Here is a 25385-nt window from a genome sequence, read left to right as displayed (position 1 = left end):
GGACCTCAGAAAACGCCATTGAGCAGCAAACGGAAGGAAACTAGGAAAGTCTCTGGCTACAGCAAAGCGAATCTACATGAGTCACCACCTTCTAGGCACTGAACGACGCAGAATTCTTGTTAACTTAAGAGAGTGGAAATTGTTATATGTATTCGTATACACATGAGCCACACGCTGCTCCGTCCTGAAAACAATTACATGAAAGAATGAAGGAATTTCAAAACTTCGGTTTACAGTTGATCTGTACAGAAGGTTACTTTTACTAATCTACAAAATTGGATTACAATTTACAAAAGATTTACACCATATGCCATTCGGTTTAATCATCAAGGCGTTGGATTTCACCCATCAGGATCCGGTTGCTGGAGACCTTGAAGCCAAGGAGAGCAGGGTCTATTTGCCTCCCTTTTTTCCCTTTCCTTTTGCCACTCTTACCTGCAACTGCACCTCCATCGGAAGAATCCATCGCAGCAGCATTTAATGGATCGGCCTCTGAAGGAACTGGTTTCTTAAGCATATCAATGAATGATGTCTCTGATACAACAGCATCACTGCAAGATGAAGTCCTCTGGAAACGAACCTCTCTATTGCCAGATGCCTGTGTTCGAGCATTTTTGACAGCTGCCGAATTCCCAGTAGACTCACGATTCACATCTGAAAATTATCAAAGTTCCAGATCCTAAATCAACCGCAATTACGCAAATTGAGAAGCGAGAATACAACTTAATCAGAAATGTAAAATACCATCTGAAGTTGCAATATTGTTCGAATTTTTCAGCTTAATCAGTGAGGAAGAAGCCGGCTCTGATGAAACGTCTTGTGAAGACAGAGCCCGAGATACAGGAGGGCGTCCATGTGAAGCAAGCCCCTTGCTCAAAATTGACGACTGTCTGTTGAAAGCAGTAGAGTTTTTCTTAAAATCATCAAAAGCAAAAACACATTGCAATTAAGGGTGGAAGATTATCACATTTCACGCTTCCTGAAACACGCCAACTTAAAAACCCCATTCCATAAAGAATAATGTGCCAACGAGTTATTTGGAAGTTGAAACACAGATAATTAATGACCACACAATTATTATTTGCAGCAAAAAGGGAAAAAAAGAATAGCAGAAAGTAAAAATGGCATCACAACAACAGATTATCCGGACAAGGTACAACTTCCAAATACATCATCAGAGCAAGGAAAAAAGGGGAGATTTAACACTGAAACTCTAGCTCATAAGCAAATTATAACCAATAACAGGGAAATCACCTAATTTAGAGCAAAGGACATAAATTCAGAAAAGACTACGCGGCAAGACAGCAGAAAAGAATTTTACCTGTCATTGAAAACTTCCTCTTCAACTGATTTATCCAATCCCATATCATAGCTGTACAAGCTTCCATTTCCACCTGCGCCATTTGAAGGTGATTCAACCATTGTCATTGGAAAACAAATATATTTAGAAAAGGTGAATGTCAAACAAATTACCAGCACTACTTATTGAACTATGCCTGCTATGGGCATTAATAGGTAACTCTCGAAAATCCATGGCACCATCCGCTACTGCCACCAAGTCGTCTCCTCTCTCCGAAAATGACCTGTTCATTGCAGTTATGCCTTGAGAACCATTCCTCTTCCCCTTTCCCTCTCGCTCTACGATGTCTCTCCCAGTCATATCACTATCACCTGACAAGAACGACTCTTCTAATAATGCTGCAGAATTCGATCTGATAGGAAACTCTTCACTGTTTCCCTGATGGTTAAATTGTCTATTCATTGCCTCAAAGACCAAACGATCTTGCAAAGAAACACGGGAGAAAGAATTCTGAAGCCCTTCTACATATGAGTTATTCATGCTAGCTTCTTTACCTGGGAAACGATTAAAAGGTACACTTGATGAAAATGACTCAGAAATTGGCTTAAGGATTTCCCTGGCATCAGAAGATAATAAAGCGTGTTCAGGATCAACTTCCGATGATTGCATAGACTGAACACCCAATTTCTGGTGAAGGTCCATCAAAGCTTGCTTGGAATTTTCCTCGTGAGTTCCAGCCAACCCCCACATATCTAAATCAGGAGAAATTATGGTACCGTCTGGAAATTTTCTTTGCCTCTCAGCTTCAAGATGCAATTGTTGCATCCTTCCTTCAATCGAGCTATTGTCTAGTTGCCTATTATTTCCAGAGAGGTGCATCGCCATAGCTTGCGGATGAGAACCACGAAAGTCATCAAGAACTTGTCGACCAACAGCTGATGCACCAGAAGAGAAAGAACTCAACTGGTCAGCAGAGTGCATATATAAATGTTCTAAATCTAGACCTTGGGCAGATGCATTTGCATTGTCCAACTTCATCCCTGAATTAACATTGGGAAGAGAAATTGACCTCTCAAACGCTTGAGGGTTAGGCTCATAAAACCCACGCTGATGATGCTTTTGTATGTTAAGGTGGCCCAATTGCTCTTCATGAGAAGGACGCCTCTGCCGTTGCGGATAAAAATCCAAAGTATTGATTCCTGCAGAAAAAGAATGATGACTACCAGCAGGATCCCCTGAAACTGACCAGTTTCGTCAACCGACCATGGCCCACCAACATGCCTTCCCCCCTCCATTCCCAATTGCTGCCTCAGTGCCATAGATAAATGCTGGGCCTGCAACTGTTGCTGCCGTAAACGAATTTCATGTTCTGAGGGATGCATGTCACCATGCTTCACTTGTGATAGGAGGTCCAAATAATGAGCCTCCTGTTCCCGAAGTGCATTTTGACTAATGTCTGCTTGGAGTATCTGCTCCAATGATGGATCAAAATGCCTTGAAGTATGAGAATTCTGTTCCAGTTCACGCAGGAGTAGCATCCTCAACTGAGGCTGATCTAGAAAGTTATCTTTCACAGGGTCCACATTTGGCTGCCCATCAACAAAATCAGACATCTGATTCTGCAGCATTTGTTCAAAAAGCAATTGCTGAACTTGAGACTGCTGTTGCTGTTGTTGTTGCTGCAGTAATTTTATTTGGTTGTGACGGAGTTGCTCATGTGATTGTCGCTGTTGCTGCTGCATCAGCATTAGCCTCTGCTGTTGTTGAAGCTCAAATTGCCGCTGCTGCTGAAGCTCAAATTGCTGCCGCTGTTGCTGAAGCTCAAATTGCCGCCGCTGCTGTTGAAGCTCAAGTTGCCGCTGCTGTTGATGCTCAAGTTCCAAAAGCCGGTCCATATTTGGAAATTGATTATGGACCAGAGACTGAACATTAGGAAGCTTGCTCTGAGGAGTAAAACCTGGAATCTGATCTGCCTCCAACCCAGACGTTTGTGCAAAAGGATGAGAAGATAAAAGATCATGTGGCTGAAGTTGTTCCTTCTGCAATTTCTGAATCATCAAGTGCTTTGCAAAGTCAAAATCGTTGCACTCTTGTTCCCCGTGAGAAAAGTGTTGGGCATCTATTGGCCCAGAATTTATGTTTGGGCCAGAAAATGGTTTGTTCCTATAATTACTAGACCGCGTCCCTACAAGTGGAATTTGGTCAGCCATCGCACCAAAAGACCTGTGACTAGTAAAACCAGTGTCTTTCTCAAAGAAAGAATCTCTCCTGTGACCCTGTTCACCCACACCAGTAACGATATTTGATGACTGACAACCCATCAAATGAGAATTGATCCTGAGTTCAGACAATGGCAGACCAAATGGATGCAACATATCATCCTGATGTTGAGGCAAGCTAGTTTCCGAAAATTTAGTCCCAAGGGAAGGGTGACCAGCGAGATTGGAAACTGAACCATGCCTGTTATCGGGTCCCATCAAGGGAATACCAGTACTACTTCCAGGAAAAACAATCTCTGCATCAAAAAGAAAATGTAAGCAATCGAAACGACAATAGATATAATAGATGAAGTAATGCCAAGTTATGTCACTTACCTTCATCTTGAGCAACAAAATTTTTGAAGCTTTGATCATAATGGACATCAGTGCGATAACTGTGGTCAGGTACTCGAGACTGACCACTAACACTTGACATCACATCACATCCAGATGAAGACCAATGCTGGTTTTCTGGATAATCCAACCCCTTAAAGTCAGAAGCAGAAGCAGGATGCAGTGCACTTCCCTCCAAATTGCCTCCCACAACATCAGACAGAGTTCGCCTAGTCGCTAAATCAGCATTGGAAGCAGACCCAGATTTGACTTTCAAATGCGGCATGACCTCACCAAGTTCTTGAAAACACAATTGCTCAGGGCCATCAGACAAACAGACTAGTAGGTCAATTCCAAAATAGCCTTGCTCAAACCATGTAATGATGTCAATACCCAAGTATGGTCCCTGTACATTGCCTTGCGGATCAAGATAGTACAGACTTAACTCCTCTGGCGGGATCCCACTTTCTAATGAATGTGCTTCATCACTGCTCCTTACATGGAGTGGGGTCATCACTCCGATTTTGATGCAGAGTTGAAAAGTCAAATAGAGAATTTGAATCATTAGGAAGCTGGCTACCAATTTCAAAAGAAGTAGGAGCATCAATATCTGCCAACTTAGAGTTAGCTGAAAAATCCATATCTGCATCTTTTTCTTTTCCAGAGACCTTGAGTTCATGAACACTGTTTCCAGGCCCACTCTCTCTTGCATTGTTAGAGACATCATTTGGAGCCACACTAACTGCTGCCAAGATTTTCTGTTCTTCATTAAATGCATCCCTCTCTGAAACAGGAAATACATATTATAACTGGCAATATTGATATCTTCAACTTGATAGGATCAGAATGTTCAAGTAAAATAAAAAGTTCGCTTACCTTCAGACATAACAATCCGAGTACCAGACACATGAGATGCATCAACATCACCTTTGCAGGACCTATTTACACCGGCCTTGTCTGAAAAATCTAGAGTTTCATCAGCATCAGTCATGGAAATCTGATTCTCCTCAGCTAATCTAACATCATTAATGCCTGAATGAATGATAAAACTGTGTATCAGAATAAACCCAAATAATTCACTAGAATACATTCAAAGAAGATGCCACCCCATGTACCTGTAATATTATCATTTGATATGTTATACTTGTCCCTGAGCGATTCCCGAAAAACCCCACTGCTTGTAATTTCTTCCGAACCATATCTCTCCAAGGACAGACTGCAAAAGGCAAATACTCCAATTTCAAGAAATCTCAATTACAAGTTATATAAAAAAAATCCTCTCAGGCTCACACATTAAGTCATGAAGTATCAATTACATACCTCTTCTTCTATATCGGGAACAACAAAAGCCAATGGCTAACAACGTCTACTTGGGTTGGTGGAGATAAATGCTCCATCCCTTCAGGTATAGCATGAAAATTTGTAGCAGACTTCTGATTACGATATATATCTAGAAGTTTTCCCCTTGGATAGCAGTACTTGCCATTATTAACCGAAAGAAGAGACCCAATAGCAGGAGCATCAGGGAGGCCTGCCAATTTGCACGCTTCCTTACCAGTAGCTCTTCCTCTTCCAGGAGCAAAACGCATGCTAGAGCCCTCACTCGTCCTCTCTCCAAGCCAAAAGCTGATGCAGTACGATAAGCAGCAGAGCCAACCCGCATTAACTTCCATGCGATGGCGAGGCCTCCACTTGTCACGAGATTCATTCTCACGTTCAGAAGCTAACCGGCTGTTGCTGACAAAAGATTGTCTGTCACTGTGAGTATCTTCCTTTCCGCATCTGTCCTCTTATCAGTTCGAATATCCTTCTCTTTTTCTTCTGGGCCCCCACCTTGATGACCACTTGCTGTCTCGCGGGATTCATGGCCAGAATTGCGGTTAGCAATGTCATGCCAACGATCTGAAGACATGACTCTGTTCTCAGAGTTATCCCTAGCTGACATGGAATCAACACGGTGATCATCTTTTTTTGCGATTTCTACCAAGCGGGCCCGTTTCTCTCTCTTCCTCACGCCAGCGACGACTGCTGTCGACCTCTGTGGAAGCCCTCCGCCAGTCTTTCTTTTCCTGAGATCCATCTAAATGCCAGTTGTCTTTCAAATTGGAGTCGGCAAGGTTTCCATGTGACAAAGCATTTGGTGAAGTGTGTCCTGCGTTATCATGAAAAAATTACAAGAGGCATGTCAAACACGTAATAAGGAGAAAAGGACCCTCGAGCATATTACAGAACATCCTTTAGATTCTATCCAGGTATATTGTTTAACATTAAACCAGTTCATTTCATCTCACAAACTATAATGAGCTTGTGCTTTACCATATCTTCACTAATAGACTTAATTAAGTGAAGATTCTAGTTCAATGCAAAAATAAAGATAATGTATTTGGATATGCATTGTGCTCCCATCATTGGTATATTACAAAGGAAATAGTAAAAAAGAAGTCCCCCACCCTTTAAAAAAATAAAATAAACTTTTTTAACAGCAATGAACCGTTTATCCTAGGAAAATGCAAATAAATAGAGAGACTAAGGCATAGCCTGAAAATGTTTCTATATAATAAAAAAAAAAATAAAAAACATCAATCTGGCCCTCATTACCAGTAATGTCAAATAAATAGCATATTAACCAATACATGCATCAAAGTGAAAAGACTTGAGGAAAAACATACCCCAGTTGTTCCACTAGCTAACATCTTATAATCGACTGGCTTAGCATAAAGCCATTGTGGAGAAAGAGGTATGCTGCTCTCTGAAGTCACTTGATCTGCAATTACAGAATCATAAAGAAATAATGCAGTAATTAATTGCTTGATCCATGATGAGATATGCAAACAAAAGTCTAGAAGTGTACATTATCAAAATGAGCCAAGATAATTAATTAAAAGGCCAGTGGCTTATGTTCGAGCAAAACAAAGTTAAGATGCAAACGAACTACCTTTGGACTCATCAAGCAAACCCATAGCCTTGTCCTCACCATTTCCTTCCCAGGCTTCACCTAGTTTAACGAATTTAGCAAACATTCATTACAATGTGGACAATAAGCTCAATTGATACAAAAGACAAGAGTTTCATTGAGGCTTGAACTAACAATGAAAATACCTACATTACCTCACCAAAATATAACAATTCCAATAAGTTTAAATAACAGAAGTTCACACTCTATCTACCAAATCCACAAAATAGAGGGGAAAATAAACAGTACGCCCAAAGTATGAGCAGATAAAACCACAAGATGCGAGCCAAAAACAAGAATACTAAAAACAAAAGTTTAGAGGAATAAGTTCCTTCAACAAACCCTAGCGAGTACGACCACAGGCACAACAACAAGACAAACAATAAAACAGATGATCCTGGAAAACATAAACACGCATATGTCCATATTATTATCATATGTACATAGACATAGTACAGCTTAACCATGAGAGATCACAGATCCATCGGATATAATCACATCACCAACACATATTAATGAGAAAAAATAATTCAAAAGATACAAATGCAATTTGAACAAAAGATCAAAGACGAATTTGGGGAGACTAAAGAAAAGTGACAACTAATACCTTTAACGGAAAAGCGTTCATCAGGAGAGTTGGTGGAGATGAGATCGTCCGGAAGATTGAGATTTCCATCCGCCATCGTTGTCAAGCACAACAAAAATTGCACGGTTATCAAAACCAGAAATCCAAGGTCACAAAGAGAGGCCACGAGCGAGAGCTAAGTAGATAGCGATCGCTTGGGAAGAGACCGACAGTGCAAGCGGGAGAGATATATGGCTTCTAGGTTTCGAGAGAATTGCAGAGGCGAAGGAGGGCAACAAGAGGAAGGTGACGGCCAATTGTGGTGCGGACTAGTGGCAACCGGGTTCAAGTCACATTAGAGGAACGAGCCCACATGTAGTTTTCAAGTTCTTTTTTTTAGGTGCTTGCTTTGTCCGCGAGGTTTGTGAGCTATTAGATTTGATGGGTTAACCAATGTACACCAAGGCAGTGGCTGGGTTCCATCGTTCGGAAGAAACAAAAAACAAGCGAGAAGTGAGGGCTTGTTTGTGTATATTTTGATGAGAAACAAACAATCAATCAAAATTTAGATCTCCTCCATATGTCGAGACTTATTGATCATCGATTATTTCTTATTTATTCTGATGATAAATATTTGGTGCACAGTAATGCAATTCCTAAATTTGATGGAGATCGATCTCTCTCAATGAAGGAAATGCAAGATTCTTATTCAAAATCATTGGGTTTTTTTTTTTTTTTGCTAGGTATATTTCGATGTAGTTTGGCTTAGTCCGGTGTATGTAATTTCCTTGAGTTCTCCTGTGTTTATAAATTCTTAAATTGTTTTTGTGGTGTTAGGTTGAACATATTATGGAATGAAATATTAGGTTATTACTTTTCAAAAACAAAAAATGCAGACAAGGTGAGAAGGTTAAAAAAAATTTAATTCTTCATTTTTTTTCATAAAATTGAGGTAATTATTTCATTGTTCATACAAAGGGAGAGCTCTGAGCTCATTACTCATCTCGGGCCCCCATCAGCCGAATATTCGCTTCATGATAGCTAGTCCGACCATCTTGACACGTCAAGAATTCAAGGAAAAAAAATACTGGTGGGTCCCACCATGCCACAATTAGATTGAAGAGTTTTTGTTCTTCTAATACGGTTGCAGTTTGGAAGGATATTTTTGGTTCGCAAGAGTGTAGAAACAGGGATTGAAATCAAAGCTGTGTGTGTTTCACTAAGATTGAATTTAAGATGAGGTATACTTGTATTAGAATACGAAAGACATTGAAGGAAATAGCAAGGTTGATAAATTTAAAACAAGAAGAAATAAGAAAAGGGCAATCTGGTGAGGAGGAAAAAAGGTCCTCATAATGGAAGGAAAGAAGACTGACTGATGGACATCAAAAGGATCAAAGTGACACTACTAAATGCACAAAGCTGAAATTTATCTAGTATTTAGGCTCTAACAAAGTTCCATTAGAATCCAGAAAAAAAAAAAAAAAAATTCATCAATTTACAAGAAACAGAGGAATTTACAAGAAACAGAGGAAACTCACCACAAAGGTGGCATCCCTAGCTAATCACCAATCAAAAGATGCTTCATGCAGGAACTCAAGAGAAGCTACAACAGTAAGCCAATTAAAAGTCCCAACAAGCAGTTCCCCACTTTTTGGTGGGTGGTTATCATTTCTCTTTCAATTTTTTCTTTGTCCTAGTCTCTCCCTATCCCTTCAAGCTTTCCATTATCATGCACCAGAATCAAGCCATGATAAACTAGACTACTCTCCTTTATGCTGCAAAGCTACAAATATGCCCATTGATGTGGAGTTTAGTACCTGCTAAAAGTATAACGATTCTAAACCCAAATTATACTCGCAAGTGCACGAATCAATTGTAGTATAGAAGTGGCAAATACGAGTGTCGTACCCACAGGGACTGAATATTAAATATATGCAATTCCAACTCTTCGTAATTATCAATGGAACAAAATAAATAAGGATTAACACAAATAAACAAACACTAGGGATCCGAATTCACCAACTCTATTGTATTTAAATTATTTAGCCGACAATTATCATTTCATTCATGCATGTCAAAGATCAAATCCCCTAATTTATGTAATAGTCATGGGCATTTGACTTACTACGTCTATTCCCAATTGCAACCATCCATGGGCATTTGGATTGGCTAGGACAATCAAGAATGCATTAGGATTTATGGTAACTTATGTAACGATCACAAAGATCCTAGCATATGACATTTATGTCTAGGTAACTCCGGTATTAATTGCAAGAAGCTGGTCTCAAATTGGACATGGGCATTTGCCTCAATTTGCATCATGGTAATCAAACCTAGATGGTAGCTAAGCATCAAGATTTAATTATCAATAAAGAATAGCTAATTAACACTTGACATAGCATAAATAAACTAATAATTAATCAAACCAAATTTATTTAGATACAATAGAGTGGATCCATCATCACCCTAGTAAGAGGATTAGTTCCTCATACTAGATTTACACAACCAACAATTGATCTCATAAAATTCTAGAAAGAATATGTGAGAAAATTGTTGTAAAAGAGAAAATAAAACTCAAGAACTCACTGCTTGGTTTTTGTCCTCCTCTTGCCTCTTTCTCCCCTCCTTTAATGTTGTCTTGTATTCCTTCCTCTCATTTCTCCCCCTTCCCTCCTTTCTCTAGCTCTCTATTTATAGGAAATTAGGAGCTATCCATCCATTGAGAATTTTCAAACCAAAAATGTTGAATGGCCAAATATGTCAAAGGAAGGGATGTCACCACCATTGAAAAATAGTGTTGCACATGACCAATTTGTACTATAAAAATGATGGTGATGCAGGGAATGATGTCAAGAGAGATATACATATATGTGTATATATGTATAGGTGGAAATGGTAATGGTTTTGACAAATCATGTGGTGGGCTTTCAAATGATAATCAAAGAAATGGGTCAAGATGGTAGTGGACACAAGCAAATGGGCTCTTCACGAAATGTGCCAGCAAATGTTGAACATGGGTTGGTATGAATTGGGCCTGAAAATATAAAAACAAATATAAAGTGAGTGAGAATGATATTTGCATTTTAATGGTGTAATACTCACTTTAAGCCTTAATTATCTAACAAATGCCTTAATAATTCATTATTAAAAGTGTACATTTTTGGCACTTATCACCCATGTCAAGCCCATGACTCAATAACTGTATGAACTGAAGCCTGTGATCAAAATCTGTTAAGAGCTCATTGGTTCCAGACGTCTTTGTTAGGAAAGTAAAGCAAGATAATAATTTGATTGTTTGTTTACTTATCTGCACAAAGGGGTTTGGTCTATGGTCAACCTGAATTGGGTACCTTATTGCCTAGAAAAAGAAAGGAATCGTCAGCTATTGAAGTTGGGATTTCTAGTTGATCTAATAATGATTTTTTAAATCAAATCAAGCAAGCCAGCCAAAATACTCTGCCCCTATGGCTCTATGGATGGTTGATTGCAACTTCTCAACGAATTTGGTTACTGAGAACAGTGCTTAATTTTCTTTCCTGCTTACTTTGATAGACTACTAAGCTTAGCACATGACTTTGATTATGAAAATTAATTAAAATCATGATAAAACACAAAACTAATTGCATCTACAAAAATTACAATCATTTGCAAGACCAGTTCCTAATGATTGAAGAATGATTTTATTAAATTTGTCAACAAGAGAACAAAAAAGCAAATTAGGGATGCCAACCCCCACCAAACAACCCCACTATTTACTAATTTAATACCCATGACTAGTGGCCTAACCTCACCCACACTCACATGAACAAGACTAAAGCTGACAAAAACAACCATAAAAAATAAAAATAAAAAACACTTCAGGCTTGCACCATCCCCCCATATATATATCTCCTAATACATTGGGCTGGAATCAGCTTTAAATACAAGGCTTATGCTCATAAATTTCAGTTATAGGAAATTCAGGTTCAGTTGAAAGAACTTCTTCAGCTATTTCACATGGTTTGTTTTGTTTTGTTTCACAAATCACAATGAATGAATTTTACATTTACACTCACTGAAGTATAGGCTACATCCTTCATTTTTGTGTGATATTCAGGTTGTGGAGTCTGTAACAATGGAGAAGTACTCTAATGGCAAGGTGAATACTGAACAACAACTAATTGTTAAGCAAGGAGAGCCAACTCTAGTTCCTCCAGCAGAGGAGACCCAGAAAGGTCTCTATTTTCTCTCTAATCTGGATCAAAACATTGCGGTTATCATCCGAACTATTTACTGCTTCAAGTCGGATAAGATTGGGAATGAAGAAGCTGGAAAAGTCATCAAGAATGCATTGAAAAAGGTTCTTGTTCACTACTATCCGCTCGCCGGAAGATTAACAATAAGCTGCGAAGAGAAAGCTTATTGTAGACTGCAATGGCGAAGGCGCTCTCTTTCTTGAGGCTGAAGCAAACTGTGAAATGGACAAGATCGGTGACATAACCAAGCCAGACCCTAAGACCCTTGGGAAACTGGTTTATGAAGTTCCTGGTGCAAAGAACATACTAGAGATGCCTCCTTTGGTTGCTCAGGTTCTTAAACTTCTCAAAAAATTGTTTCCTTTTTCAACTTTTAGTATTTTTTGTTGAAATAGAATGCATAGGTACATGTACATAGATATCTAGCATTGCACAATTTAAACAGTTCATAAACCTGCATAACGGTAAACCTTTCGTGATCGATGTTTCTTATGGATTTTGCAGATACTTTCTGCATAATTTGCTAGATTTTATTAAAAAACGACCAATGGTTGCGATCGTTGCTGTTTTTTTTAACTTCTTTAGCATAAACTGTGTATTTCTGCTATAATTTGTGATAGAAATATACGAATCAAAAAGTTTCTTTGTTGTCTTCTAAGTATTGTTCAACTTGGGTAAGATTGATTTAATGTCTTCTTTGATGTTTCAGGTGACAAAATTCAAATGTGGGGGATTTGTTCTTGGACTGTGCATGAACCACTGCATGTTTGATGGCATTGGTGCTATGGAGTTTGTGAACTCATGGGGGGAAACAGCCAGAAACTTGCAGCTAACAGTTCCGCCATACATTGATAGAAGCATACTCAAAGCTCGGAACCCACCGAAGATCGAGCATATCCACCAAGAATTTGCAGAGATTGAGGACAAATCAAACACTAGTGAACTCTACATAGATGAGATGCTTTACAGGTCTTTCTGTTTTGATCCTGAAAAGCTTGGAGAAGTCAAGGCAAAAGCTATGGCAGATAAGTACCTTGACAAGTGCACTACATTTGAAGCCCTCTCAGCGTTCGTGTGGAGGGCTCGAACCAAGGCACTAAATATGCAGCCAGAACGAGAAACAAAGCTCCTATTTGCTGTAGATGGAAGGCCTAAATTCAATCCACCACTACCAAAAGGATACTTTGGAAATGGAATTGTATTGACAAATTCTATATGCAAAGCAGGGGAACTACTCGAGAAGCCCTTATCATTCGCAGCAGGGCTAGTTCAGGATGCAGTCAAGATGGTTAAAGATAGTTACATGAGATCAGCCATAGATTACTTTGAAGTAACAAGAGCTAGGCCTTCTTTAGCTTGCACTCTTTTAGTAACTACTTGGTCTAGGCTATCTTTCCACATTACAGACTTTGGATGGGGTGAGCCTGTGCTCTCAGGGCCAGTGGCATTGCCAGAGAAGGAAGTCATCTTGTTCCTATCACATGGAAAAGAGAGGAGCATAAATGTGCTTCTGGGTTTGCCAGCTTCTGCCATGAAAACCTTCCAAGAACTCATGGAGAAATAGAAAACCCCAGAACACCTTCTGCTGCAATGATTTTCAATGTGTTTTATTGTTCTTGTTCAACAGTCTTTGTCACGGAACTGAAGATTCTCAAATTTAAATACTTGTTAGTTCTTTAGATATTAATGAAGACAAATGAAATTGGGATTGTCAAGGTTAATATGTGTATCCTCCATTTCACCATAGCACCTTGTCTAACTCATCCATAGATGATCTCAGATATTTATTGAGGCTATGAAGACCACAAATTTAAGTCATGTACACTATAATGTGTCTTAAAACATTTAGATGTAAATAAGAAAAAGGTACAATTGACCTTTAGAGGCAGAAGCATCATGAACAAACAAAAGCAGTAATTAGCTTGCAAGAAATATGTGCACAGAGAAGGTGGAAACAGAATAGAAAAGAAAAGAACCCATTTTATACGAGGAACTTAGACAATCATCTTTCAATTTCTACACAAGTTGATATTAATCTTTGATGGTCTGAAATTGAGTGCAGTTAGGCTATAAATGCAGAGATTGGCTTGTTTTGACTTGATTACTATCTCATCTGATGTGGTTCTGTAACCAGGGACATTGCATTTGGCAGATGAACTCCACATCAAGCTTGCCTGACAAGAAGATGCAATAGCTGCTTCTGCACATTGGATCCCGTCAACAGAAGGTATTTCCAACTTGTAAACTCCATGCTTGTTTGTGGTTCTGTTCACTGAGAAGGATATCTGCTCCCTGGTCTTTGAAGAAATTGCCCTGAATTTGCAATCTATTTTGACTTCAGCACCTGAAAAACAAAGCTTTTATAGTATGAGAACTATGAACTAAAATGTTTTGCACGTCGAGTGCTCGATGAAATGTCAGCAAAAGATAAGAACTTAATACTCATTCTGGGTACTTGAGATCACTCTCACCTGGCAAGAAATAACTGTGTTTGGAGAAGCTGTTGTTGGAGCAAATATCACAATAAACAAAACCCATTACAGTGATTCTGGAGTTGATGTTAGCTGGCTTAGTTTCCAAAGACAGTGAATTCATAAACAAAGATGAAAGAAAGAAGAGGATTATAGGAGTCATGGCATCAAACAACAAAAATATGAGAGAAACTGACTAAATCTTCTAAATGGGTTGCTGGAGTTGAAGATGAGCTCTTGCTCTATGTTGTGGTGGAGATCCAAGTTCCAACTGTAAGCAACCAATGGAAAAGTAATTATCTTTTCTCACAAAGAAACAAAGACATGTGAATGTTGTTTGGCTTATATAGAGCTTGATGTTGAGGACAGAGGGGGGACAAAAAATGTATAGCCTCCCTGGTGGGGCATGATTTGAGAATCTTAAACCCTGGATTGCTAAAAACACAAGCTTAAAGATACATCTGCAGAGGAATGGAGAACTATAGCTTTGATTTGTCCTCTTGTGAGGGATTATCTTGCCGTACAAAATGGCTGTAATTTGTTGATTAATGTAAACAGTAAAGGTTTCTAATGTAAGGACCATTGATTCAGTGAATTCAATACATCTCTGCAACACTGTAACAGTAGTTGGATGCACTTGAAGAAATTAATGTGTGTGTGTGTACATACAAGGCATTGAATGCAAGGCTCTTTTCTTGTGATGGATAAAGGAATAGATGTGTTCATGTTGCTCATGTGATCTTTGGTACTGCTATTTAGAGTGCTTTCCTTTTCTTTTGTGGAGTTCATGAATTGTAGAGGCAAGGATAACTGAATAAGATAATCATAAAGGGGTAGCTGAGTTATTCCTGACATTCCATGTAAATCCATGAATTCTAGGTTCGAAATCTCTTGAAGTACCATGTTCTTGTGCAAGGAAACTTTTGAAGATGTTGTGCACGGGTAGGAGATCTACTTTACTAGGAATCATAGGATAGGTCCAAAGGGTCCTGCTTTGGAGAGATTTTCCACAGGAAAAAAAAAAAAAGAAAAAAACACTGAATATGCATTTTGGTCGTTAGACTGATTTCTTATGTAAAATGGCCAGTGTGGCTTTTGTCAGCTTTGTTGCAAGGGGAGTGCTTATGGGCTTGCCCATTCGACTAATTTCCTATGAAAATGAGCTGGTGGGCTTTTGTCAGTGCTTGTGGGCTTAGGCCTTTCGACTAATTTAGTAATTTCCTATGAAAAATGAGCCAGCGGGCTTTTGTGAGTTTTCTACTTTTCTTGCAGGGGAGTGCCTGGGCTTGTCATTTACAGTTTATACTGTTTGCCTTTGTTATTCTTCATGGGCCCACCAGCTTATCTTTCGAAACCCAATAGGGTTTTATGACTTTTAAAAGCCCAGCCAAATATGATCTGAGGCTCGGTCAAGGCCCAATTGAAGACCCAGCAAGCACTAGTTCATAATTCGCGGGGGGAAAAAAGAGTTGTTCATGACAATTCAAACATGCAGTGATCTTGATATTTTTGGCTTGGCCTGGTTAATGGTCCATCTAGTTTGTTTTCTATTTTCTCTCGAGTTTTTTTTTAAAAAAAATTATTTTCTAATGATTTCTTATTTCTCGTATATTTCTAAAATGATTTGTTTTCTGTTTCCTCTCTTGTTTTCCATCCTTTTAAAAAAGTATATTTTCCTCTTTTTTTTTTTTCAAAGTGTTTTTTCAGTGATTTCATATTTCTCATATTTTCAAAAATGGGCAATTAAATGTATTTTCGGGGTTATTTTATGTTAAGAATAAATTATTGGGAAAAAAGACCAATATTAGAGTTGATTTTGTTATGTTTATTATGATCAAAACAATGAAAGAAACAAGGGCTCTTACCATGAAATATTAATACTGTATTTCAAATAGACAAAACTGTGAACGATGGAGAAGCAATCAAATTAAGACTCGGTCTCGAAGCCGGTGAGGCGATGTGCAGAAAACAGTGTCCTTAATGGTTTTGTTTTATCAAAAAAATTAATGTATAAACAAGGCACCTTTAATTTGACTTGTTGATTTAGAGTTTTCAATTGTGTTTTTTTGATTACATGGGAAGAGAATGGGGATGTTAAAACTTGAAACCTCTATGAGATATTACACACATGAGTGTTATCTGTTGCCTGTATAACTGTAACAACTCAACGAAACATTTTTGTCACAAAAAATCACCTCACAATATTATCTTTTTATGGTTGATGTGAGGATTGAAGCTGCACAGTGCACACTTTGATTCAAGTCTTTAATACAGCATATAATTAATCAAAGCTATAGGAATATATATTTCCATAACATTCTGTTGTTGTTGTTGTTGTTGGAGGACAATAACATCATACAAGTTCGACATCTGATATGGACTTAAACTTGGTACATTACACAAGGCAAGATTTGAATGTGTTGCAATATTTATAATGTTAGTTCTTATTTTAGTAAATATAAAAACCAACGAGAGTTTGGTTGGCAATCGACTAACTTAGATATATGTGTGTCTAATGTTCGATTCCAACCGTAAAAATATTTATCTGCAGCATTTTAAAAAAAAAAATACAATATAAAAAGAAAAGGGGAGAGATGCCGCCTAATGAAGATGAAATGAGAAATGGTTGTAGATCGACAAGCACTTCATTCTTGTGGCAAATCCAAAGTCATAGGCGGTGTCACCGACGACCCCACCTATGTCTTCTTTCTTGTCTTTCTCCCCCCCTTCTTGATTTCCTTTTAAACATTTTTTTTTTCCCTATCTTACAAGTTTTATATTCGTGTATGAAATCTCATTTATTTTGTAACTGCGCTGTGAATGTGATCTCCCATTGTGATTGTCATTTTTTTTTTTGTGGGTTCTCTCCTAACGCTGAAAATTCACAAGTTTTATCTTTATTTTTCATTGAAAGAGCTCAAAACAAGCTTTGGGCTTCTGGGTCTCAAACATGAGTATGATCAAGTCTCCTAGTGGAAGCATGAAGTCTCTCAAGAGTGAGAGCTCCTGCTCCAAATCTCTCCAACCAACTTCTCCAAATGGTGCAGACTCGGTTTCTGAGGCAAATTCTAAAGCAGAAACTGCAGCTGCTCCATCTACGGATTTGGAGCTAAATGGAGCATTAACCCCACCAAGCCTGAATTTGCCAGCAGTGAAATTTGAGTTGGATGGGGACGTTGAAATCAATTCACCAGATGGTTCTCTTTGGGAGACATTTTTCTCTGATCATGTTGAAGCTGACTTCATGATCTCATCTCCTGTGAGAACTCAGTCTCCCAGAGCTTATAACAGCAGTTACTTCCATGGCCTCCAAGGGCAGAGTACTCTGGCTGAGAGTTCTCCCCCACGAAGCTTGTCTCAGCTTGGACCATTTAGCAGCATAAACCACAAAGGGAAAGGCCAGAGTCCACTTCATAGAGTTTTTAATTCTCCAAATAATAATCAGTTTATGCAATTGAGAGCCTTTCCTTGCCATCTATTGATGATTTCTTGGATGATTATGAGAGATCAGGAGATGGGTGTGAAGGATATGGAGCTACAAAACAACTGTTTGATATGCATAGCTCAGTTGTTCCTCCTCCATCAATGTTGGATGGCTTGTCATTGCAAAGTAGCTCCAGGTTTTGTGGGTCGGGTGACAGCAGAGACTAGCACCATTGGAACTGCACCCATTGTCACAGCAACTGCAACAAGAACATCACCAAGAGAAGCACCAACCATCATCCTCATCAACTCCACCACCATCTCAGCAGATTAACCCTGGCTTCCCTACAGCTTCTGAACAGGTGAAGTTTCTCTAAAATAATAATAGATTGAGTTTGACCCATATGACAGATCAAAATTGGCAATCTATTTTGCTTAATCCTTAGGGATAAATTTCACAATTTAAACAGATAAAAGATCAAAATTGACATATTCAAAAGTCATGAATTCCGATTTGAATTGAGTTTCAACAGATCTGCAGGACAGTGGGGCTTCAACTGGTTCACCTTCTTCTAGCTTGTGCTGAAGCAGTAGCCAAGGAAGACTATATGTTAGCCAGAAGATACCTCCACCACCTCAATCAAGTAGTCACACCACTTGGTGATTCAATGCAACGAGTAGCCATCTTGCTTCACAGAAGCCTTAACAGCTCGTCTTGCTGCAAACACTAACAACAAAGCCAACAACTTCTTCCACCTCATCACCAAAACCCTTCTCTCCTTTCCCACCAAAACTCACTTGAAATCCTTAAGATCTATCAAATCCTCTACCAAGCCTTGTCCTTACATAAAATTCGCATCACTTCACAGCCAATCAAGCTATATTTGAAGCCTTTGAAGCTGAAGAGCGTGTTCATGTTATAGACCTAGATATCCTTCAAGGCTATCAATGGCCAGCTTTTATGCAAGCACTAGCAGCTCGACCTGGTGGAGCTCCATTTCTCCGGATAACCGGAGTTGGACCCTCCATCGAATCGGTTCAAGACACAGGCCGGTGTTGGCAGAGCTGGCTCACTCTCTCCACGTCCCATTGAGTTCCACCCGTTGGAGAAGAACTTGAAGACCTTAAACCCACATGTTTAACAGAAGAGTTGGTGAGGCTCTGGCGGTTAATTCGGTTAACCGACTACCCACCGTGTTCCTAGTAACTATGTAGGGGGCAACTTCTGGCAATGATTCGTGACAAGCACCAAACATAGTGACCGTAGTTTGAACAAGAAGCTAGTCACAATGGACCTTATTTCTTAGGCAGATTTTTAGAAGCTTTGCACTATTATTCAGCGATTTTTGATTCATTAGATGCGACGTTTCCACCCGATTCAGTGCAGAGAGCGAAGGTGGAGCAGTATATATTTGCGCCGGATGATAAGGAACATAGTGTCATGTGAAGGGAGAAGAGGAAGGGACAATGAGGCATGAAAGGCTTGAGAAATGGAGGAAATTAATGGAAGGTAAAGGATTTGAAGGGGTTCCATTGAGCGTAAATGCAGTGACACAATCTAAGATCTTGTTGGGTTTGTATTCTTGTTGATGGCTATCGATTGATAGAAGATAACGGTTTGCTTGCTTTTAGGGTGGCAAGATAGAGCACTTCTTGCTGCCTTCTGCTTGGCGATGTTGAAAAAGCTTCTTTACCTTGCATGGATTATGGGGGATGCTGGAAAATGTAATTCTAGGTTCTTTTGTTTATTGCAGATTTTTTCTTAAATGTTTTTTGTTTAAGCATTTACTTTGCAGAACCTACAAGAAGGAAAAAGGATGGATCTTTTTCTATTTGTTGAAAATGACCGTAATTATGATAGGATTAGGTCCCTATTTTCTTTTAATTAATTCGTTCTATTGTCTAATGGTTTATGTTTAATAATATTGAGGAGGAAATAATTGTTTTATTTGGTACAAGATCTTGAATGCATTTCTAATTCCCGTCCTGGATGTCTTAAGCACTTAGACTGTGAAGGCTCTCTCTCTCACATAGGAAGATGGTATAAGATAAAGCAAAAAATAAATAAATAAATAAAATTAATGACTACAAGTTTGAAGGAGGTACCTGTTCTGCAGAACCTGCGCTTTGGTTATCAAGATCATTGTTTTTTCTCCTCCCTAATTTCTGCACAAAAGAACCCTCCAACAACAACCAATTTTTATAGAATGCAAATACATCATCAATACATACACAGTACCCTCCAACAAACCAGAACCCCGAGAGATGGAATTGTTTTACATTGTTTCCCCCAGTCCAACCATTTTCAAGAAACGCTGTCATTTTGCATGCTAAACAAATCAAGTTCCACTCTCACATAATGGAACATGAACATAGATTCCTCTTTGGGTCCTCATCCACCTTCTTCTCTGTTTACACAGACAAGCGAACAAGTATTTAACTTCTAGTGTTATTGAATGGAAGCAAAAAAGATTGAAGTAATACATCTATCAGGCATAAATACTCTGCATGCTAGTTTGAAACTATGAGTCAATGCCAAATTGTCAACTAGAGAGACACAACTATCAGAAAGTGAGCATATTGCCCAATAATTGAGGATGGAACTACCTGTTTTCGCTTTTGCTAAAGACGGCTGCACAACAACATGCATGGTGATGACACTTCTTGGAAGCTCCCCAAAAGGTATCCCACACTGGCCAACAGTCTTGTTGTTTTCTAAAATTTTCCCACCATTTATCAGCTTGATGTCATTTGCAGCCTTGGGTGCAATCTTTTTATCTAAGGCAGACCAGAATGTTTGTAGATGCAATGTTAGAACAGACAACTCAAACAAGAAGGCAGATTGACGTGTACAACTGCGTATGAAATTACCATAATTTCTCACTCAACAATGATATTCAAAGTCAAATAACAAACATAAGAGTTGATCCATGGAAGGTAACAATATCAAGTTATAATGTTAAACTAAAACTGTAAAACAGGCCAATGAGAAGAACCCGTGATAAGCATAAACTACTGATTCACTGCGCAAAGACAGGGAATTGTCCCAACATATTTAACCAACACAACCTTACAGCCTTGCATTATTCCACTCACTCATATATCATCCACTATAAAGTATGAACGTGGGGAATTCTAAGTGTCTGCAATCATGGAAAGATTGTTTTGGGCCTCATGTTGTGCCAGTGACCAATGATACGAGTGTAGTAAATTGCATCCGTCTTCTTTGACTTCCATTGAATCATCTCAAGTGCAAGATGTTTAACATTTCCTGTAACTCTGAATTTTGTTCAAAAAGCTATTCACAGGATGATTAGTAGTGGTCCAAGTGGGGAAGCTACTAGAAAGCAAAAGTAAGACTCCCACTGTCTCTCATGGGTCACCACCATACAAATCTGTGGTTTATTTCAAATTCACCATTATGATCAGAACAACAATTGACTATACGTAGCCATCATTATTTTAGTGGGGTTGTTCCTTTAGTTATGACTAGATACCCCATTATTGGTTGTGGTGTGTGGTGCATGATTCACATATCTCTATCAATGAAGCTTTGATTGACTTGCTTCCGAAACATCCAAACATACACTGCATGGCCAAAACTACTTCGCTGAATGATATTTAATAGGCAGTACTTTCAGTCCAAAGGAACAAGAACAAGGCATTGAGACGAAGTTTCTGATGATATACCAAATCCTGCAGCTACCTTCGCAAGGTATGCAGGCAGTAGGAAACACTGCAATAAACTGAACCTACGATTTGCAGGACATGCAGGGGACATTCTAGGACCTACATAAACTAGGATTAGCACCATAATATCTAACGTCTATACCAATCAGAGAGAGTTTTTTTTTTAAAAAAAAAATCTAATGTGCATATATATCATGCCTCATATATATCTTCTTTTTTGTCCTAAAAATACATTTTCCCAACGTCATTGCTGGAATGAAGATGATAAATGGGAAATGACAGTATTCAACAAAAGGATCAGATGTAGAACAAGCCTGCTAAAGTAGAAGCAAATTTTTGGTCTTAGAAACAAATGTTTTTCATGGCCATTGCTGGAATGAAAGCGACAAAAAAGAAAGCGATAACATTCAACGAAAAGATCAAATGTAGGAAGGCTGCTAAAGTAGAGGCGAATGAGATTCTTCCAGATATCAATTGAAAATGTCAGTACCCACTGTCAGTCCTATAAAAGCAGGGTGTTGGCACTAGGCAGGAAAAATCTAAATACCATCAAAACCTTTAACATTTCCATAAAGTGGCCACTCTGAAGACTCACACTTTCTCTTAGCTACTATCACACCAGACTGTGGCCTCTCCAATTTCAGTTACGTTACTTATGTTTCAAAATCAGCACAATAAAATTAACAAGATGTGTTATTGCGTTGCTGGCTGCAAAAGAAAAGATAAACGATTAATAAAGAGAACTTAAAGTTCCTACTTGGATTTGGCACAGCAGATGATAGGTTTTGCAAGGGGAAAAGCATAGGGAAGATAGGACAAGTAAAACACATAGAAAAATATTAAGTATGGAAACCAGACCAATAAATACTGACCAAATAAAAGGGAAACATAGCTGCAAAAAAAATGATGACATCTAGGGAAAAAGATCGTTGATTAGATGTCGATGTAATTAAGTAACACCGAAGACAACTATGAAATTGTAGACACAGACTCAAAAGAAAATGTAGCGCCACATCGGACATCACCATGACCCAAGAAGGGGGGAAAAGTCAAGAATAAAAAAGAATTTTTCACCCAAACATTCTTTGTTCCTCTACATGATTAAAATATCACATTCATGCATACAGAAATATTGAAAATATTAGCACATATGACATCAAAAGATACAATTCAGTTACTTCTAAAAACAAATCAAAGTAAAACGTGTGTGATGAAGAGAAAGAGACAATCATAGAAGGCAAACCCCAATGCAATCAAATCATATAAAAGCCTGCATATCCTCAAACCGAACACAGGATATAATATTCTGCTAGTTAACACGAACCCACCCCTAAGTTCAAATATTGCAGAATTTTGTTTGCCAAAGCCTCGCCACACAGAATCTTACAAAGTATGCATGAACTTTAATACCATGAACCATTGAACCCTGTATCACTACAGTAATACAGTGCCATCCATAACAAATAATACATCAGACAACTATAGCTCAAGCAGAAATTCAACAAAATTAATGTCGTAAAGCATCAAAAATAATACAAGAATCTAATTCCTGACCTTTAGGCCACTGACAGACAATTCTCTCCTTGAGCATGGCCACCGTAGTTGTTGGCGAGTACCTGAATGGCCCGATATCGGATCCATCATACAATCGAAATTTGAGCTCTACCAGGTCCTCCTCGGGCATTGGAGCTCACCGAAACGCCCACCAACGCGTCTAAACCAGCTGAAACCTCTCTTCAAGTGTCAGCAATACCCCACACACCACAGAAGCTCACAAGTAAGCAAAGTATATCTTCGCGATTCCTCCCCAGTATGTAATACACACTTTGCCCTACGCACAAAGTCGAACAAATTAAAAACTCAAAGTTCCCCTGTTTGGAGCCCAAGAAAACGCAAGAAAGTAAAATAGAAACCATAAAATCTCAAATCAAAAACTACTCAAGATATCGTAAAGTAAAATCAAAATATAAAATAAATGAATACCACAAAACGAATCGCGAGGTGCGTTTATGATGAGAGAGAAAGATAGCTGAGAGAATCCCGAGCGATTGAACCTGAAAACAGTAACCCTAACCAGGAAGAAAAAAAAAAGGACTTGGACCCGATCTCGACGATCTACGTCTTTATACTATTTTGTAAAAAAAATTTGTGGTAATTTTTTTTTTAATATTATGGAAAGTGCGCCATAAGTGCTACATTTTTTTTGAACAGTTTAAAATCTCATCATTATTTAAAGGGATAAGTATGGAATTGGTTCATAAACTTTGTTTTGGATAAAAAAACCCTTGTATTTACAAAAAACGATAAACATTATCCCTTCTGTAAAATATCAGTTGAAAATTACTGAGGAAAGATAATTTTTTATCATTGAAATATCTTATCAGATTCAACTCAGTCACCTATTTTTCAAATGTTTCAATTTGGGTATCCAAATATCTAAATTGTTTCAAACAAATCATACAAACAGTTTTTAGCTATTTTGAGTAGTTAAATTTCCTACATGACATAAAAAAAGAGAGCTGACTTGGCATTAAAAATTAAAATAAACATAAAATGTTTCAATAAAATACATTTGCTCTCCCAACTTCTCATATCCTCTCATATAAAACCCACGAACCCTAATCAAGTGTTGGTGTCACAACTTAGCAATTGACCTCACTTGATGCTCCAAATCCCTGAGTCTCATCAACCCTTGCTCTCTAATGCGGCAAGAACAGATGGGAAATACGAATAGAAGTTTGGTTGTGGGCTACGTCTTGGGTTTTTTGAATATTATTTTTTATGTTTGTTTTCATAATATCCAAGTCATCAATTTGTCAGCCCACATCAGTAAAAATCAGTTGAATTTGACTTTTATCTTCCATATCACAAGTTTGATTAACTAAAATAGCTAAAGACTACACGTGTGACCTATTTGAAACAATTTATAAATTTAGATACCTAAATTGAAACATTTGAAAAATGGGTGACTGAGTTGAATTTGGTCAGATATTTCAATGACCAAAAATTGTCTTTCCCCAAAAATTATTGATGTGACAATTAAGTGTAATTTTTTTATTTTTACATAGAGACATGGCGTACAAAAAAAAAAAAAAAAAAAACAAACAAAAAAACATGTAACGTAACCTATAAAATAGTGACACGAGACAATTGATGATAAAAAAATTTAAAAATAAAATATTTGAATAAATAAAACCCTCAATCTAGAGGGACCATCTATGGTGACCCAACTCCATCTCCAGCAGAACTAAATCTCAAAATCAAATAAAAACTCATTTCAACCTCCATCTCCTGACCCCAAAATCGAAAACCCTCAAAGCCACTATAAAAAAATGTCCAAAATTGATAATGAAACCTAAAATTGGAGCTCAGTGTTAGGGTTCTTTTGCAGTGAACTAAGATTCAACAATTTAACACACGAAAACCCAATTTAAACTAAAAAAATTAAAAATAATTTTTTATCTATTTTTATTTCCTTTTTAATGCAGTAATGCACATAGCAAAAAATTATTTATTTCCATAAGACTTTTATTTCGAGTAAATATCTTTTTTGTAAATAATTTTTATTAAATTAATGTTAACAGGGAATAATCCACTCCGGGCCTGTAATATTTCCACAGTGGATCCATTGGACCTTTCAATTTATTTTGAGCGGGCCCATTTCAACTTGCTTAAATCGACAACTCCGAAGCTGGGGTAAACCATAAACCTAAATAAAACGGACTCAATGAGGAGGGTCTGCGATCGCTGTGTGTACGCGTTTGGAATTGTAGATCGTTCTGTACACGTTTGCGATCGCTGTTTCGATACTGCTGTGGAGTTGATGATTCTTTTCTACGGCATCTTCAATTTCCCGATTTATCAGTTGATGCTCTCTGATTTGACTTGGAGAAAATGAGGTGACGAAGATCTAAAGATTGAAATCATGGAGTTCGTTCATTCAGGTCGTGATTTTCTTTGATTTGTATTGCATAATGTTCTCACTCCTCGTTTCTATCGATTTTCAAAATTTTTACCCTAACCCCTAAACAACCACTTTTTTTTTTGTGATTTTTTTGGAGTTGTATTGCATAATTTTCTTGCTCTGTTTCTACAGATTTTCAAATCTTGTTCCCTTAAACCCTAAACAACCCCTGTTGTTCCATGCCACCGGC

The 25385-nt window shown here is 38.1% G+C and overlaps 4 protein-coding genes and 2 pseudogenes across 4 annotated transcripts; 2 read left to right on the top strand and 4 right to left on the bottom strand.

Annotated features, from left to right (window-relative positions):
• Nucleotides 1-182: 182 nt before the first annotated feature.
• On the bottom strand, nucleotides 183-4405 carry LOC119996821. The gene is made up of 6 exons (XM_038843615.1): nucleotides 3895-4405; nucleotides 2370-3815; nucleotides 1474-2235; nucleotides 1322-1394; nucleotides 745-890; nucleotides 183-654 (listed from the first exon to the last, which is right to left on the bottom strand). The coding sequence occupies exons 1-6, from the start codon at nucleotides 4403-4405 to the stop codon at nucleotides 320-322; spliced, it is 3273 nt and encodes a 1090-aa protein (XP_038699543.1). The 3' UTR covers nucleotides 183-319.
• Nucleotides 4406-5989: 1584 nt separating this feature from the next.
• On the bottom strand, nucleotides 5990-7849 carry LOC119996820. The gene is made up of 4 exons (XM_038843613.1): nucleotides 7452-7849; nucleotides 6827-6886; nucleotides 6525-6655; nucleotides 5990-6043 (listed from the first exon to the last, which is right to left on the bottom strand). The coding sequence occupies exons 1-4, from the start codon at nucleotides 7525-7527 to the stop codon at nucleotides 5990-5992; spliced, it is 321 nt and encodes a 106-aa protein (XP_038699541.1). The 5' UTR covers nucleotides 7528-7849.
• A 3487-nt stretch (nucleotides 7850-11336) lies between these two features.
• LOC119996473 lies at nucleotides 11337-13482 on the top strand (annotated as a pseudogene).
• A 125-nt stretch (nucleotides 13483-13607) lies between these two features.
• Nucleotides 13608-14281, bottom strand: LOC119996474 (pollen-specific protein-like At4g18596). The gene is made up of 2 exons (XM_038843115.1): nucleotides 14119-14281; nucleotides 13608-13991 (listed from the first exon to the last, which is right to left on the bottom strand). Exons 1-2 carry the CDS (start codon nucleotides 14279-14281, stop codon nucleotides 13657-13659), a joined length of 498 nt encoding a protein of 165 aa, XP_038699043.1. The 3' UTR covers nucleotides 13608-13656.
• Nucleotides 14282-17069: 2788 nt separating this feature from the next.
• LOC119995969 lies at nucleotides 17070-19221 on the top strand (annotated as a pseudogene).
• Nucleotides 19222-19650: 429 nt separating this feature from the next.
• LOC119996333 (membrane-anchored ubiquitin-fold protein 4-like) lies at nucleotides 19651-23353 on the bottom strand. The gene is made up of 4 exons (XM_038842921.1): nucleotides 23215-23353; nucleotides 22786-23062; nucleotides 20149-20319; nucleotides 19651-19949 (listed from the first exon to the last, which is right to left on the bottom strand). The coding sequence occupies exons 2-4, from the start codon at nucleotides 22913-22915 to the stop codon at nucleotides 19894-19896; spliced, it is 357 nt and encodes a 118-aa protein (XP_038698849.1). The 5' UTR covers nucleotides 22916-23062; nucleotides 23215-23353; the 3' UTR covers nucleotides 19651-19893.
• Nucleotides 23354-25385: the final 2032 nt, after the last annotated feature.

The sequence above is a fragment of the Tripterygium wilfordii genome, chromosome 4 (genome assembly GCF_013401445.1).
Source record: "Tripterygium wilfordii isolate XIE 37 chromosome 4, ASM1340144v1, whole genome shotgun sequence".
Lineage (NCBI taxonomy): Eukaryota > Viridiplantae > Streptophyta > Magnoliopsida > Celastrales > Celastraceae > Tripterygium > Tripterygium wilfordii.
This window is presented reverse-complemented; position numbering and strand designations above follow the sequence as displayed.

What these genes read in the sequence shown, in the direction of transcription:
- LOC119996821 (XM_038843615.1), bottom strand. Translation starts at nt 4,405, where the DNA reads ATGACCCCACTCCATGTAAGGAGCAGTGATGAAGCACATTCATTAGAA. An exon ending in AACCCTCAAGCGTTTGAGAG is followed by an intron (nt 2,236 to 2,369) that starts GTCAATTTCTCT and finishes CTGGTGCATCAG; the next exon opens with CTGTTGGTCGACAAGTTCTT. An exon ending in CAATATTGCAACTTCAGATG is followed by an intron (nt 655 to 744) that starts GTATTTTACATT and finishes GATAATTTTCAG; the next exon opens with ATGTGAATCGTGAGTCTACT.
- LOC119996820 (XM_038843613.1), bottom strand. Translation starts at nt 7,527, where the DNA reads ATGGCGGATGGAAATCTCAATCTTCCGGACGATCTCATCTCCACCAAC. An exon ending in TGAACGCTTTTCCGTTAAAG is followed by an intron (nt 6,887 to 7,451) that starts GTATTAGTTGTC and finishes TCGTTAAACTAG; the next exon opens with GTGAAGCCTGGGAAGGAAAT. An exon ending in TTTGCTTGATGAGTCCAAAG is followed by an intron (nt 6,656 to 6,826) that starts GTAGTTCGTTTG and finishes CTGTAATTGCAG; the next exon opens with ATCAAGTGACTTCAGAGAGC.
- LOC119996474 (XM_038843115.1), bottom strand. Translation starts at nt 14,281, where the DNA reads ATGACTCCTATAATCCTCTTCTTTCTTTCATCTTTGTTTATGAATTCA. An exon ending in ACACAGTTATTTCTTGCCAG is followed by an intron (nt 13,992 to 14,118) that starts GTGAGAGTGATC and finishes TTTGTTTTTCAG; the next exon opens with GTGCTGAAGTCAAAATAGAT.
- LOC119996333 (XM_038842921.1), bottom strand. Translation starts at nt 22,915, where the DNA reads ATGCCCGAGGAGGACCTGGTAGAGCTCAAATTTCGATTGTATGATGGA. An exon ending in TGTCTGTCAGTGGCCTAAAG is followed by an intron (nt 20,320 to 22,785) that starts GTCAGGAATTAG and finishes GGTCTGCCTTAG; the next exon opens with ATAAAAAGATTGCACCCAAG. An exon ending in TTTAGCAAAAGCGAAAACAG is followed by an intron (nt 19,950 to 20,148) that starts GTAGTTCCATCC and finishes CTGTGTAAACAG; the next exon opens with AGAAGAAGGTGGATGAGGAC.